Consider the following 14,556-nt stretch of genomic DNA (forward strand, 5'->3'; position numbering starts at 1 on the left):
AGCCCAGCAAAAGACTGAATCGTCCTCCGTCTCCAGGATCACCTCCAACCCCCGGTGGTGTGCATGCCCACATCCCTCCCTGTAGGATCTCTGGCTGATAATCCCCGAAACGTTTACAGCAATGGCCTGGGTGTGTTTCTTCTCTTTCTTCGGCTAACATACAGTTTTGCTGTTTACAAAAGCTACAAATGGAATGCAAATGTGCCCATTTACTTTTCCTTGTTACCACTAGGATTCTGATTCTGAAGGGCAGAACAGTGGCATTTGTGAGACAATAATTTTAGTGTAAATTTCAAAAGAGAAGGCAGGTTCCCAAAGTTATTGGAGGTACAGGAACCCAATAGCCTATTAGCCTATTCTGACTATGATACTCTACCTCCTTACACTCCACCCCCACACACCCCACACACCCCACACAGAGCTAGCTGTTCACAGCGCCTTCTTGACAGACGATGGAAAAGCAAGGCCATGGCCACTTTGTGGTTAATGTTCTAAACCGCTTTCTGACCAAGTTCAAGGCTGTTAGGTACTAAGTTAGAATTTTAGATTAAAAGATTATTATTTTTTATTATTATTATTATGTTTTTTTAAGTTGGATTGACTGAAAAGACCAGTCTCTTCCATGTGGAAAGATGAAAGCTGAGATTTATGATCACAGCCTCACTAGTGATGAGCAGTATTAAGTGAGTGAAGATAAATTTGTTCCCTAAATCCTGGCATACCGGAATTAAGGGGTTACCGTCAGGATCAAAGGCAACGCCTGTTTACAAATGCATTTAGAATGCCCCAAACGCTGGAGGGGACCCTGGCCATCCCATGATCCCAGACATTGCTGAGGCCAGGGGAGTCCGACGGAATTAAAATTCTCTCACTGCCAACCGAGCCATTCTGGGCAATTTAGCTTCTTTTAAGCCTCAGAATCCTCACGTGGAAAATGGAGACAATGGTCCCTCTACAAGCGTTGCTAGGAGGACTCTTCACGACTCCCAAGAAATTCAGGTGAAAGTCCTCCGTATCTGGGGGTGAGAGGTGGGGGTTGGGGGGGTTAGGAGATGTGTAAATGGTAGATGCAGTTTGGGGATTTCCGTAAATTCCAGCTCTGAGTGACAGTCCTCACTCGAGGTTGGGAGAAGGAATGAGAAGCACGTTCTCAGCCGTTGTCAGAGACGAGGACTGCCTGGCCGCTGACCCCGTTCATGGCCTGACCCCATCAAGCCCCTTCGGGCCTCTGCAGAGCTTCCTGCTCCTCTCTCCCTCACTGATTGGCACTTCCCGCAGCCTTATTAGATGCCTGAATAGCTAACGTAGCCTATTAATTAAGTTAAAATCTTAATGAGTGGTAACGACTTTTAATTTGCCGCCACTCCCATATTAACTCCTCTGTCTGAATCCAAACTTTTAATCACTTCTGATGACTGTGGGACTTTCCAGTTTCCTAGAAAAACCAAGGTAGGAAAAAGGGCTTGCTTAGAACAGGGGCCGGAAGGAGGAGGTGTCAGGGTGGCCAAGCCCAGAGCGTGCCCATGTGTAAGGTTACCCAGCATCCGCAGACATGGCACCTGCTGCCAATCTGATATCCTTCCTGTTCCAGATAACAGGCACAAATGGAGTTTTTGCGGACAGCTGCCAGGGCGGGAAATGTTTGCGGTCATTGTAAAAGTAGCTGCCCGTGTGGATTCCAACCTGAATTGCTTATAGAAAGTATTTCATGGTCAACTATCACAAGGGTTCCCGAAAACACTCTGAGTAGAATCCCATCTCAGCGACTCTCAGTGCAAGGATGGCCTCTCTATTACAAAGCGAGCTCTATTTCCCAGAGGACGTGTTGAGGGACACTGCTCTGTGGGTCTGGTTACAAGGATTTCTCTATAAGAGGTAGAACTAACTGTTCCATACATTTCCACTTTTCCTGGCAACTGTTAATGACCCTTCACAAGTGGATCCAAAGAAAGAAGGCTGTGAGCCTGGGGTGAGAACCTGGGCCCTATGGGGTGATCACGCAGGAAATAGAAACGGACTCCAATGTAACAGCGCTTATAGTAATGAGGTTTACCTGGCCCGGGATGAATTTAGGATCACGGCAATCTCCCCGTGATGTTCAGGACAATGAGACTGTAATTGGTAGAGAAGCAGAGGGCAGGGGGGAGAAAGGCCAGCCGATTTCTTTTTGCTCTCCTGGGTGATCTTATTAATCAATTACAGGCTACTCAGGAGACCATAGCTGTCCTGCAGCTCACATCCCGTACCATAATCACGCACGCACACATCTGTCTTCCTTCTGAACTGCGAGCCGCTGGAGGCCAGGAAGTGTGTTTCTCTCCCCTCCTAGTATTTCTGGTCCCTTGCACAGAGCCTGGTGCGGGGCAGGTGCACAGCACTGCTGAGCGAGGACGCGAATAAATGAGAATGAAATATGGAGCCGGGTAACAGCTCCACCCCGTTCTTCTCTCTCCCTATTCAGATAGTCCAACAGTGCAAGCAATTATCTCAGGAAAACAAGACAAAACCAAAACAAACACAGCTCCAAACTCCTAAACCACTCATCCAACAAGACAGCGGGAACGATCCAGGCGCTCACAAGACTCAGACACCGCGGGATCCTCAGACCATGTGGCCGGCACCTCTGATGGACCGCGAGAGTGACATTCAAGACTGTGCTCCACGTGAGAAAGTCTCACCCCAAGGTAAGTCTGCGGTATTCTAGAGGCACTCACTGTTATGGGTGCAGAGAGGCACGTATTTTGCGAGGAGCTGGGAAAGAAATGAAGTACTATGGAAGAAACCGGTGTATCCCCCACCCCTGGGAAAGACACCTGCTCCCCACACGCCAGGAGCTTTCCTGTTCCCCTGTGCTGCTTGCTTCTGTTCTCCTACATAGTAAGAGGCAGAAGGACTCAGGGCACGAACTCAACCCCCAGGGACCCTGTCATAAACCAGTTGATCATTTCCGGAGAGTTACGATTCCTGATTTCTGAATTGTTACAATGAGGGCAAGAAAAAAAAAAAAAAAAAGCTGGTAGTTATCTAATTCCAGTAAAACTTAATGGGGCCCTTCCTGCCCCAGGCTAAGGGTTGCTACAAAATGTATCTTAAGGTACACTGTCGAAGGCTGGGGAGCATAAGTATTTGGCAGGAGGGGTTGGGGGGCTTTACTCCTGTGGGAGCCATGTTTTCTAGAAGTCCTTTAGATCGAGATAGGACTGGAATGGAAGGATTAATTCTTGCCCAGGAGAGGGCAAGAGCTGGGAAGATGAAGCGCAGCCTCCAGAACCACGAGGGCCAAGCGGGTCGGGCACTGGGTCCGCTGTTATGGGTATTGCAGCCACTCCAGGATGCGCCAAGGTTCCAGCCAAGACTGCCAGGGACCTCAGGTAACTCAGGGAGGCTGGACGGGGTGGTTTCTCGCAGGCTCAGCACCTCGCCCACAAACTGCAATCAGCATCTTTACCGAAGTTGGCCTGTCTTGGGTATTTCTTCTCTCCTCCCCTTCCTCCACCTCGTCTCCTAATTCGTCAGCTGCTAACACATCTGCCTGGCTGAAACCACCTCCCCTCCGCTCACTGGGGGGGCTGTCCCCAGGTGTTGGTCTTTGTGTTAGAAAACTTTGCAAAGAAACGAAGGCGCTGGACAAAGAGCGGGCGAGGGAGGGCGTTTGCCAGGCGGCAGCGGTACGCAGGGAGTTGCGCGCTCAGCTCGGTCCCCGAACGCGCGCCGTGCCCCGAGCTCGGCCGCCCGAGGCGGGGAGTGGCAGGTTCCGGCCACGTCCCTGCGCCCTCGGGAGCTGAAAGAAGGCGATCGGGAGAAGCAAAGGCGGGCAGCTGGACGGTGGAGTTGACTGGAGTGGGAGGAGGCGAGCAGAGGCGCGGAGCAAAGCTGTCAAACTGCGCGCGGAGCCCCACGCGGGGCGGGGAAAAAGGGGGGAGGAGAGGGGAGGGGAGAGGAGAAGAGGGGCGGGCGGGAGCCGAGAGGGAGCGAGCGGGCTCGCAGCGCCTGAGCAACCCCTGTCTGCCGCTGTCGCTGCCACCGCCACCGCTGGCCGGGACTCGCCAGGAGCGCAGGGTGTCTACCCTGCTGCGCGCCGCGCACCGAGGCTCCGGCGCCGGCCGCTGCGCCCTCCAGCCCCGCTCCTCGCGCCGGTCCGCGCGGGTCCCTGCGGGCGCGAAGCCACCATGCAGCTGCAGTTCCGGAGCTGGATGCTGGCTGCGCTCACGCTGCTCGTGGTCTTCCTCATCTTCGCAGACATCTCGGAGATCGAAGAAGAAATCGGGTAAATAGCTGCGCCCAGGGCCCGTGCTGAGCCCTGGCCGGATCTCTCCTTCCCCCCCACGGCGCTTTGTGTGCACCGTGCCCCGCTATCGCTCTGCTGGGAGAGGTGGGGGGGGAGTGGTTTGGGTCGGGGGTGGCGGTGCCGGGGGGCCCGGGACGGTTTGGCGAGCGGAGGGTGGGGGCGCGGCTGCCGTGGGGTGTCCTCGGGCGGGGGCACGGGCAGCCTCCCGGTGGCTCGCGTCGGGGAGCAGACTCACCCACCCTGCCCCGCTTCCCCGGAGTGTCCGCGCGCGATGTGGCCGAGGTCGGGGGAGGGCGCCGGGGAGTGTCTGGGGCAGGCGAAAGGGCCGAGAGTGGAGGAGGCAGGAGTTTCTTTGTCTCCGGCTCGGCCGCTTTCTCGCCTTGGCAAAGTGGGCAGGGGACGCGCGGGGATCTCTGTGTTGGGGGAGGGGACCCCCGAGCCCAAGCGGAGGGCGGGAGCTCTGCATGGGCTCGCGGGAAGGGGAGTGTCCCCAGTACACACAGACACGCACACGCGCCTCCCGCCGACCCGGGAAGACCCGGGAACTGGGCGTTGGGGCTCGCCCTGGGACCGCTAGACGGGGAGCGCGCGGGGCTGCGCCGAGACCCCTCCCCCGCCGCGCCCTAGCCAGGCCCTGGATGCTCAGCTAACCCCACCGCTTCTCCCGTGCCCGCCGTGATCCCACGCGTTCTCAGCTGCAGATCGAGACCTTTCCGGGAAGTCTGTACCGCCGCCCGGTGGTCTTCGCGGCCCCGGCGCGCGCTCTCGCCCTCGCTTTTCTCCAGATCTCTCCAGAGGTGGGGCGGGACCCCCAGGAGCGCGCACTTGGCATGCGGGACGCTGACACTCGCGCCCCGCCGCGCGCAGCCGCCCGCAGGCCCCGCCCGGCCCCTCTCCGCTTCTGCGCCACAAAGAGCCTGCCACCCGCGGCGGGCAGGTGGGGAGGCGGCGAGGGTTCTGAGGGGCGCGGAGAAGAGCTGCCTGGCCCTGGGCAGAGAGCAGGTGAGGTCTCAGCGTGGGCGGACGGTCCCTTCCTCCGTGGGGCTAGCGCCCGGCCAGGCGACCTGCGCGAGTCCCGTGCCGCGTGCGCTCCTCCTTTGTCCCGTTCGTGTTTTCATTCTGCCGGCGCGAGTTGAGGGCCCCTATGCTGACAGTTCCCTGGAAAGGCATATGCCAGTTCCGGGCCCAGGATGCCGAGGCCCGAAGGCCCCAAACCTGGCGTAGGCGCCACTTGCTGCCCCCTCCCATCTGCGCAGCCCCCGCATTCCTTCCGCGAACTCCACCGCGCCTCGAGAGCCCTGCTCTGCCTCTTTCTCCTCGGTTTCCTCGAGCGCTCCGAAAACTTTCGCGAATACTCCTCAGCTAATACACTGCGTGCCACCCGCTCCCACGCGGAGACAGAGACACACGCCACTTTCTGTAGTTGTTCAACTCGAAGACGGTGGGACGGAAAGAGAATGGGCTTAGCCAAGCCTTGGGTGATGGCGATCGCAACCGGGAGGGCCTTCCCGCAGGCTCCCCCTCTTCTCCATCGCGTGGGCTCCGCCTGGCCCAGACCCCTTGCTGACCTTGACACGTGACAGGGAAGGACCAGCAGCTGCCCATTGTTCTGCCGTGAGACCGTAAGAGGTGCTGTGCTCGTTCAGGCGCGTTCCTTGTTCCCCCATTCCCCGAACTTTTTCTGAATACCTACTACCTGCCAGGGACTTTTAATTTTTAAAATGCAGTGGGGACGTCGCTTTGCACACAATGCTGCACTTTCCTGCCAAATGCATCTAAAGGCCCCCACTCCCCACATCGAGTTGTTCCAACAGGGGATCCAGGCATAAGCTCCAAGTCTGAGCTAGGAGCTGCATGCATGTGTGTAAACACACACACGCACACACGCACGCACGCACGGCTCTTAGGATATGGGTGTGCCCCCTGGGACCTGTTTCGTTCACTGTCAAACAAGTGGAACATGTTATCTTCCAGAACATTGTCCTCTCTGGTGCCCATCCCCAGGCTGTTTTCTGGCTTGACCAGTCCTAACCTGAGATACTCGCCTCTCCAAGGACCCGCAAGTCTGTCTGACATGTCTAACTAGGAGGAGTGGAAGCATAGCTGGGATCTGCCGTGGCTGGAGGGAGGATAGGATAGGACAGGATATGGGGCAGAAAACAGGAACCCCAGCGGCCCCTTACGCCTACGTATAAGCCAGGTTTCAAGCTGTCACTTAATTCTTAGAACCGCCCCAACTTTGAGCAGCCCGAGGGGGCTTTGTGTGGTGCGTGCCCCAGCACGGCGACCAGTAAGGGGTGCCAGCTCTGTCTTCCTCAGCATATATATGCCTCTCCAGGAAACCTCGAACCGCACTCAAGACCGTGGTGCTGTCGCACCAGCCCTGCCCACCTTCCCGAACCCGATCTCCACCTGTGCCCGGTGGGGGGGGGGGCGGTGGATCACAAATGACCTGCTGGCGTCGGACCCTGGGACACAGCGACGGCTCTGTAAGAGGATGGCTGTTTCTAGAAGACAATGAAGTGTGGGACCCTGTGACCTATTAGACAGGAAGGAAGGAACCTCTTTTCGGAGGACGTTTCTCAAGCTTTAAGGAATGAGAAGTGAACGAGGAAGGAGAATCACACCGGTATTGTCTGGAGGAATGAGAACAACAGATACACTTTTCTTAAGCTCTCGATTCCCTTTCTTAGAAAATGAGGCTTTTCATATGGTGGCCTCAGGGGTCCTGCCCTGCCCTAAGAATCATACAAGGTGTTGTGAAGGTCAGGGCTTTTTTTGTTTTTTTTCTTTTTCTCTTTTTCCTGAGAGACACATCTCTTTTCTTAAGTGGTGATTTTCAAAGTTACATTTCTAACTCATTTGCTCCTGGAAACACCTGCCTGGGCCTGAGAAACGTAGAAAGACGAGTTCTCTGCACAGCACCCGAAGTCGGAGCGAGTTGAAATCCTAAGTCAGAGGTTGGGGGGTGAGGGGACTGTGGGAAAAAAACAACCCCTGATTACGTCATGGAGCACCTCAAGTTTTAGGGTGGATTGGACCAAGTTACAAGCTAAGATCTTTTTCTGATATTTTCCTTAGGCTTCAGTTTTGAGAGGTACCTCCAAGAGGGAGGTGTGACCATTGCTGTCTTGCCTGCTATGATGTCCCCATAGTAGAACCTGGCATGCAGAAGGCATTCAGTAAACATCTGTTGGCTGCATATCCTTCCCGGGTCTGGCCCAGTGATGGGCGCACATCGTCCTTGGGCAAGGCTGAGACTCACAGAGCCTTAGGATCGGGAAGGAGTAGAGGATTCTCTCTAAGCAACTTCCTTTCTTTTTACAATGAGGGTAAATTTGACCCTGAGAAGCAATATCATTTACCAGGATCCCACCTGGATGGTGAGGGACAGGGCGGGCTTTGCACAGGTCTCTTCATTTGTAACCCAACGCCCTGGTCCCCAGGCGAGCTCCTCTAATCATGAGAGTCACCGAATTCTGGTTAAAGAGGACGTAACTAGTCACAGTAATAGTGATCTAGACAATGGTGAAGATGGAGAGGTTGATGGTTGCTATCACTTATTGATTTATTGAGCGCCTGCCATGAGCCAGGGACCCAATGGTCACCTACCAGTGTCACCGAGAGTTACTATTTGTCCATCTCTGTATGCCAGACACGATGCCAACTGCTTTAAAGCTCTGGCTCACTCTGTCCTCACCGGCCTCGCTAAGCTAGGTGCTGTGGCCGTGGAGGTTGTGTAACTTACTAGGATAAAACGAGTGACCTCGGTTCTCCTAGAAGTCAAAGCCCGTGCTCTTGACGGCGATGCCAGACTGTCCTGCTCCCCGAATACTTCCCCCCTTGCAGTAACATCACAGCAGAGCTCTCAGAATGAGCCTTCCTAACTCATTCCCCGGGGCTCTTCCAAAGGCTCCGAGTTTTCGAAGAGCCTGGTCTGGCCCCGTAGTAGTTTAAACAGGGAGACGGTGAATGAAGAGGACCAGAGAAGGACTCAAGCTCGTGTACCTGAAACACCGCACTGGTCCAGTCAAATTCATTGTGATGCTGGAGGACAAACTGCCACTCTCCCCCGGCTTTCCAGACAAGCCCCCCCTGGGGAGGGAGAGCTTCCATGCCACTGTAAGCCTGACTCTGATGTCAGTTGAAGGCCCCTTCCCCACTCTACACACCATTTGATGGAGCATCTGGGGTTCTAGATCAGGATAGTAAAAGATTTTTAACAGCTGGTCCCTCTTGCGCACTGACCTGTTAGAATGCACATCCAACTGGCCAGAACCAACATCTTCCAGTACAGCGGGGGGCCCGGGGTCCTGGTGTACCCCGGCCAAACATCAAGCCCCCTCTGGGTAAGTGGCAGACAGTGAGGGGCCTAGCTGGGATCATCAGCCAAGAAGAGATGGAGCAACCACTGCTGTTAGCTAAGAACATGGTGAGGTGCGCCTCTTAGTGGATGAGTCCAGGTGGATGCAAAACACAGTGGCCTTTTCTTTCAGCAGTTAGGGCCAGACACCTTCTAAGGAACAGACATATTTGTTCAAGACGATCCAACTTTTTTTTTTAGAGCCCATTCTTCTCTTCAGTCCTGGGTGCTTCACTCAAGTATAAACATGATTGGAGAATAAAATAGGAAAGAAAGAGGCTCTGGCTTTTTAACTCACTTGTTCCAAGTCCTTGCTGCCAACTGTTCCTAGCATCGAATTTAAATTGTAAATAGATATTCATCTTAGAAACCAATTCACCACTCAGGGTCTCTCTCCTGTTATAAAGCAGGGTTGCTAGGCTTTAAAACTGTTTAGGACTTACAAATTGGGGATGTTGTAAATTGCAAATTATAAATACTTCTCAGAGAGAGTGTGATTCTATAAAGGCTCCCGTTGCTCTTCGCACGGTGTGTGAAGTAACACGGAACCTGACCCCTGCCTCTCTCGTCAGGCTCCCCGGGCTCCAGCCATTCTGCGTTCCTCAGCTCCCAGAACGCACTGTGACTTCATGGCTCGGTGCCTTTCCACGCATCTTCCTCCTTTCCGGAACAGCCTCCTTGCGCAGACCATCGGTCCCGACTCCCACCCCACCCTGTCCTTCCTTTTCCTGATTCCTTCTTCGAGGCGAAGGGCCGGTATCGTGTTCTCTGCCAGACCCCAGGCCCTCATCAGACGGTCTGGGGTCGCTGCCCCCTCCTGCGTGTCCCCTTCTCACGCATTGTGCCAGTATCTGGTGCAGACGGGCTCGATAATCGCTTTACGTTTTCCTTATCCCCAGCCCTTGGTGATGAGTCTATGGTTTAGTCAACGAAGCCCGTAAAATATGTTTGAGTGAACTCAGGCCTAGGACGTGACAAAAATAAGCATGCAGCCTTTCTGCCCCCAAAGTTCGTTAACTAATAACAGTGACACACCATCCACTTTCTCAGAAAGCCCGCTGCTTCCCCCCAAAATGGTGGGTGCCACTCAGTTTCCTTGTCTTAGGATGTTGGGGAGCACACCAGTGGAAATGGAAAACTGTCAAAAAAGGAGCATCCGGCGGTATGTGCCCCATTTGCCAGTTCACGTAAAGAGCAGATGTAGAGTTCCACCTCCAAGCCTCTGTCCAGCTGTTTATTTTCTAAGAGCCTGTCCTAGCCCTGCCACTCTTCCCAGCCACCTGCCTGGAGAGGAAGCGCCAGCCCTGTCCATCTTTATTACCTTAATGGCTTCCATGCTGGCATTAAGAGCAGACTGAACTTGGGGTCAACTGAACTTGGGGTCAACTGGGGTCAATGGACTGGTCCCCAGAAAGGATGCTGGAGGTTGTGTGCTTGACACAGGGAAGGAGTCAGGAGTGTGAGGTCAGGTTCACGTGTGTCGTCTCGAAGGTTTTCGCTATGAAGCACTTTTAAGTGGTGTTTTGATTTTCGAACCAGTGGGCCGGGGATGGGTCTGTCAGTTGCATGGACCCTAGATAAGCCAAGGGAGCCTCATATGCCCCGGCTGTCTCCACCAAAGTGAGTTAGAGACACATGGAAAGAACTGAGGGAGGGGCAGGAGGGATGTGACCGCCCCAGGTGGTGGTGCATCAGGTGACATCTGCCAGGAGATGGAGACAGATCCATCTCCCCAAGAGAAGCCCTGGGGCGAGACGCTAAGGTACCACCTGCGACCAGGGACACTGTCCCCTGTGTCTGAATGACTGCAGGTCTGAGGCTTGTCCTTAAGCGTTGAGATTAGTCACTCTCCTGGGTGGCAGCCAGGTTGGTTTCAGATTGTCCCCAGTCGCCTGCAATTCGTCAGTCAGCTAGGAAGCCGCCTGGTGTCCTGACGGGACCTGTTTGTCCCCACGTTTTCTCAGCTTCAGCTGTCACCGACGTCCCCGGAGCAAAAGGAGCTGCTCCGACTGCGGAGAGAGCAGCGGCCGACAAGGCGCGCGCGTCTGTGTTTATAGGTCGGCGGGGAGCAAAGCCACTTCCCCCGACACCACGGCCACCCTGGGACCCCTGCCTCGCCGCCTTGCCCCGTGGGTGTGTGTCTGCGTTCTGGAAACTTCATTCCGCGAGAACGAAGCTCTCGGCCCTCGGCAGAGTTTCCCTGGCACATTTTTCGTTCCTCAGGATGGAGCAGGGACACGGTCCGCTCCGCTTCCTGATCCCCGTTAAGGCTCAGGGCTACGGTTTCTCCTTTCTCTCTAACTCCTTGGTCGACAACAGGAGCTTGAAACAACCCTTAGGTCTGTGGTCCCCCAGCACTGATCTGCAGATGTGGGGGTGGGGGGGATCCAAAAGGAGAAAGAAAAAGCACAATGCAGCTGTCGGTGACCCTGTCAGTTCCTGGATGCCAAATGTTGTTTCCTGGGACCCTGTCCGTGTTCCGAGGTGATAGACCCTTTCGTTCTTGTCTTTTGGGTAATGATGTTCCTTCTTTGCTGAGCGAGGGAGATGGTAGAGAGCACCTGTGAGGGGTGGTCTTCCTTAGCTGCAGAGGTCAGTTACCCTATGGCTCCACCCACTGCAATGTCCTGGAAATGTTACTGATCCCTACAATCTAATAGTCTGGGTCTGACTTTACCTCGAAGAGGAAAGTGGGGAGCGGGCAAGCGCCTCGGAAACACGGCGTCCCTCCTGGCACATCTCCCCCCGCCCCCCAACATCAGACAAGTACGGCAGTCATTGTTTGCATGTCTGCCGTGTGCCCGGCAATACCCTACCTAAGCCCTTCAGCTACAGTCACCCCTGTCATCTTCCCGACAACCTCGCGAGGTCTGTGCACCGTTATCTCCATTTCACAGATGAGGAAGCTGAGGCCCAGGGCCATTAAGTAACTCGGCCAAAGCCACACAGCTAGCGAGTTTGCAGTGCTGGGGTTTGAACCCAGGCTCCGGGGAGCAAAGGGAACTATCTGAAAACGATGACATCCAGCACAGAAAATACACACGCTCCTATTTCTAACGGCTGAAGCTGAGACACACGGAGGTCTGACGGAGAGAGCCATCTGGGAAGCGGCAATGCTGGAAGGCTAAGGGCACGGTGTGCCGGAACGGAGGCCGTAATGGAATGTGGTAGCCCAGAAGAACCCTACGATGCAGGCTCTGGACCACCTTTTGGGATGGTGCCCGGACACACACGCACACACACACTAGAGGAAGAGTAGAATAACACAGTGAGTAAGGCCTGGAGGAATTTCCTTCTGGGGAGAGACAGAAGGGCTAGTGCAGTCAGCTTCCTCAGGCCCGGCGGAGCCTGGCAAGGAAGGAAGGAAGCAGTCAGAGAGGGGATGGACTTCCGCAGGGAGACTGCACAAGCCCAGGGAGCCCCATCCCCCAAGGGGTGACGCGCTCTGTGCCCACTGTTCTGCCGAGAGCCCCAGGGTCACTTGCTTAACCCTCATAACCACCCTGTTTGCCCATTTGCAGACAAGGAAACAGAGGCTCAGAGAGGTTCCAGGACTTGCTAAGGTCACACAGCTAGGAAACCAGGAGCTCGGGTTGCAACTGGGTTGGCCTGACCCCACGGCCCACCCTGCTCTGAGCCGCCTTTGCGCACTGGAGCCACCGGGCTCCTGCTGCCCCGAGTCCGCATGCTCTCAGTTCCATATTCTGTTCCACACGGCGCATCTGGAAAGCGAAGCTGGAAACGCTCGAAGGCTGTGGAAGAGTCTCGGGGCCGGTCAGAGGAGCCTTTCAGACACAGGGGAGGCCATCGCTTTGGGGGATGCTGAGGAAGGAGCAGCCACACCTAGACTCTGCCCAGGGCGGTGTGGGGACTTGCATTACGTTTGCTTGTCTCTAATTTCAAGAACACGAACGTTGGCTGTGCTCTGAGGAGTGATACCCAGGATTAATTCGCACCTTCTTTCTCAGTAAATGCCAGCATAGCTTAAATAATGAAGGGAGGAGGCATACGATATCCGGGGAAAATGAGCTGGTAAATTGATACCAGACCACCCGTCCCTCCCCTACCCGGGCTTCTAGCTGCCCCTTTCCTTACCACCTGCACCAGAGTGTTGTTAGAATCCGTGCCGGCCCCACCCGGCGTCTGGTCCAGCAGGTCCGGGCGGGGCCTGAGCCTTTGCATCACTGAGTTCCAGTTGCCAAAGGCTACCTTCGGTCCTTCTGAGGACCACCCCAGGCACTTGTCACTCAAAGTGTGGATCCTCGGACCATCGGAGTGGCCGTCATCTGGAGGTCTGGTAGAAATGCAAACTCTTAGGCCTCGCCCCAGGCCCAGACCTAATAAAAATGAACCTGCTTCATAATAAGACCCCATAATAAGACTCTTTTAGTGGGAATAATTGATTTCCCGGCTTTCTGCAGAGCTCCAGCCCAAGGCAGTGACCTTGGCCCATCAAGCAAGGGGAAACTTGTCTGAGGATCCCTGTTGCCCGTCACAGACTTGGCCTACAGCGACCTTCAAATGAATGTCAGAAAAAAAATAATAATTATTATTACATCCACTGGCTGGAGGCCTGTGTGCGTGCACCAGGAGTTTTTCAAAAATTATTTCACACCTTTATTATAAAACCCCTGCAAAACCCATTTTATGGACAGGTCAATAAAGAAACTCGGGCGAACTCACTGCGTAATAAATACAGAAAAAAAGAACTGTGTTTTATCAAGGTCTAGACAGTTGTTTGGGGAGTGGCGGGGAGGATTTAGCCCTGGGGACTAGGCTGCTTCCCCTCTTTGTCCTTTCTTCCAAATGAGGCCCGAGGCATGAGGTCAGGAAGTCAAGGGGCAGTGTTAAACAACACTTAGGTTGATTATCAAATGAGTTTACGAAGGCTGCAATGTGTCTGTACCACGAACAACCTTGACTCGGGGCTAGGACTCAGGACAGAAATTTCCAGAGAAGCTGGTCGGCGAAGTGCTCCTTGGCTGGGTCCTTAAACCCCCTCGTGAGCTTGGCTAAGATGTGATCATTCACACGGCCGACGCCCCCACTTCGCAGCTGGCAGGCGCAGTAATAGTCCCCTGGAGTTCTTGGGGTTCCTGAGTGGTTTTGGTGGCCTGCCCAGCCTGCAGTCTCATTCCAAACTCTGCTCGCAGTGATGAAAAACGAGAGGAATTTGGGGTGGAGAGGCCTCTAGGGGCGATCGAAGGTAAGTATAGGGGAGCCTTCTAGAACCAATCTGCTCCTTCTGATAAAGACAGCCCCTCCCAGCAGGCTGGAAGCCAAGAATGTAATGGTATTTATTTTAGCCATTACTTTCTATTTACGGCGAGGGATAGTAGTATTCTCTTTATATTAGTGATTTTAAAGATTCCTTTTATGATAAATGCATTTACGTTTTCAAGTGAGTCAATCTAAAGAAAAGTATTAAGCCAATAAAGTGAAGTTATCCAAACACATACAGTCCTGGAAAATGACTGCCATCTGTGCAGCGGTGACACGCTAGCCTTACTTCTTCCCTATTGACATCTTCATCCCCCACCCACCCCCACCCCCTACCTTGATGGCAAATACCTTGACTAGCATACTTACCAAAACCTCTATAGTGAGTGAGTTAATCTTCCAAAAAAGTACCTATTGCAGATTCAATTTCTCGTTGTATCTGTAAAATTGCCTAGTGCACCGACGAAGCATCATCCAGTGAAACGATATTGTGGGTGACTCAAAATGCAAGAAGGGTTGAGGCCCAAAAGGTGCCCCCCCCTGCCCCCCCCGCAACCTCAGCAACACCACTAGGTTAGACCTCTGTCCTGCAGCCTCCTGGTACCCTTTGTCACTGCTCCACACACTTCCTAGCTCTCGTGGTGCCTCGCTCACCTGCCGAGGGGGCCAGGACCATTTCGGATGT

At 54.3% G+C, this 14,556-nt stretch overlaps 1 protein-coding gene across 1 annotated transcript in view; it reads left to right on the forward strand.

Annotated features, from left to right (window-relative positions):
• The first annotated feature begins 4,056 nt into the window (after positions 1-4,056).
• The window catches only part of ST8SIA2 (ST8 alpha-N-acetyl-neuraminide alpha-2,8-sialyltransferase 2), a 46,347-nt gene continuing 35,847 nt past the window's right edge, over positions 4,057-14,556 (forward strand). The window contains exon 1 of the mRNA XM_039844013.1: positions 4,057-4,267. Within this exon, the coding sequence (XP_039699947.1) occupies positions 4,170-4,267 (98 nt within the window). The 5' untranslated portion in view covers positions 4,057-4,169. The remainder of the gene's footprint in view (positions 4,268-14,556) is intronic.

This window comes from Pteropus medius, unplaced genomic scaffold (assembly GCF_902729225.1).
Source record: "Pteropus medius unplaced genomic scaffold, Ma_sr-lr_union100, whole genome shotgun sequence".
NCBI lineage: Eukaryota > Metazoa > Chordata > Mammalia > Chiroptera > Pteropodidae > Pteropus > Pteropus medius.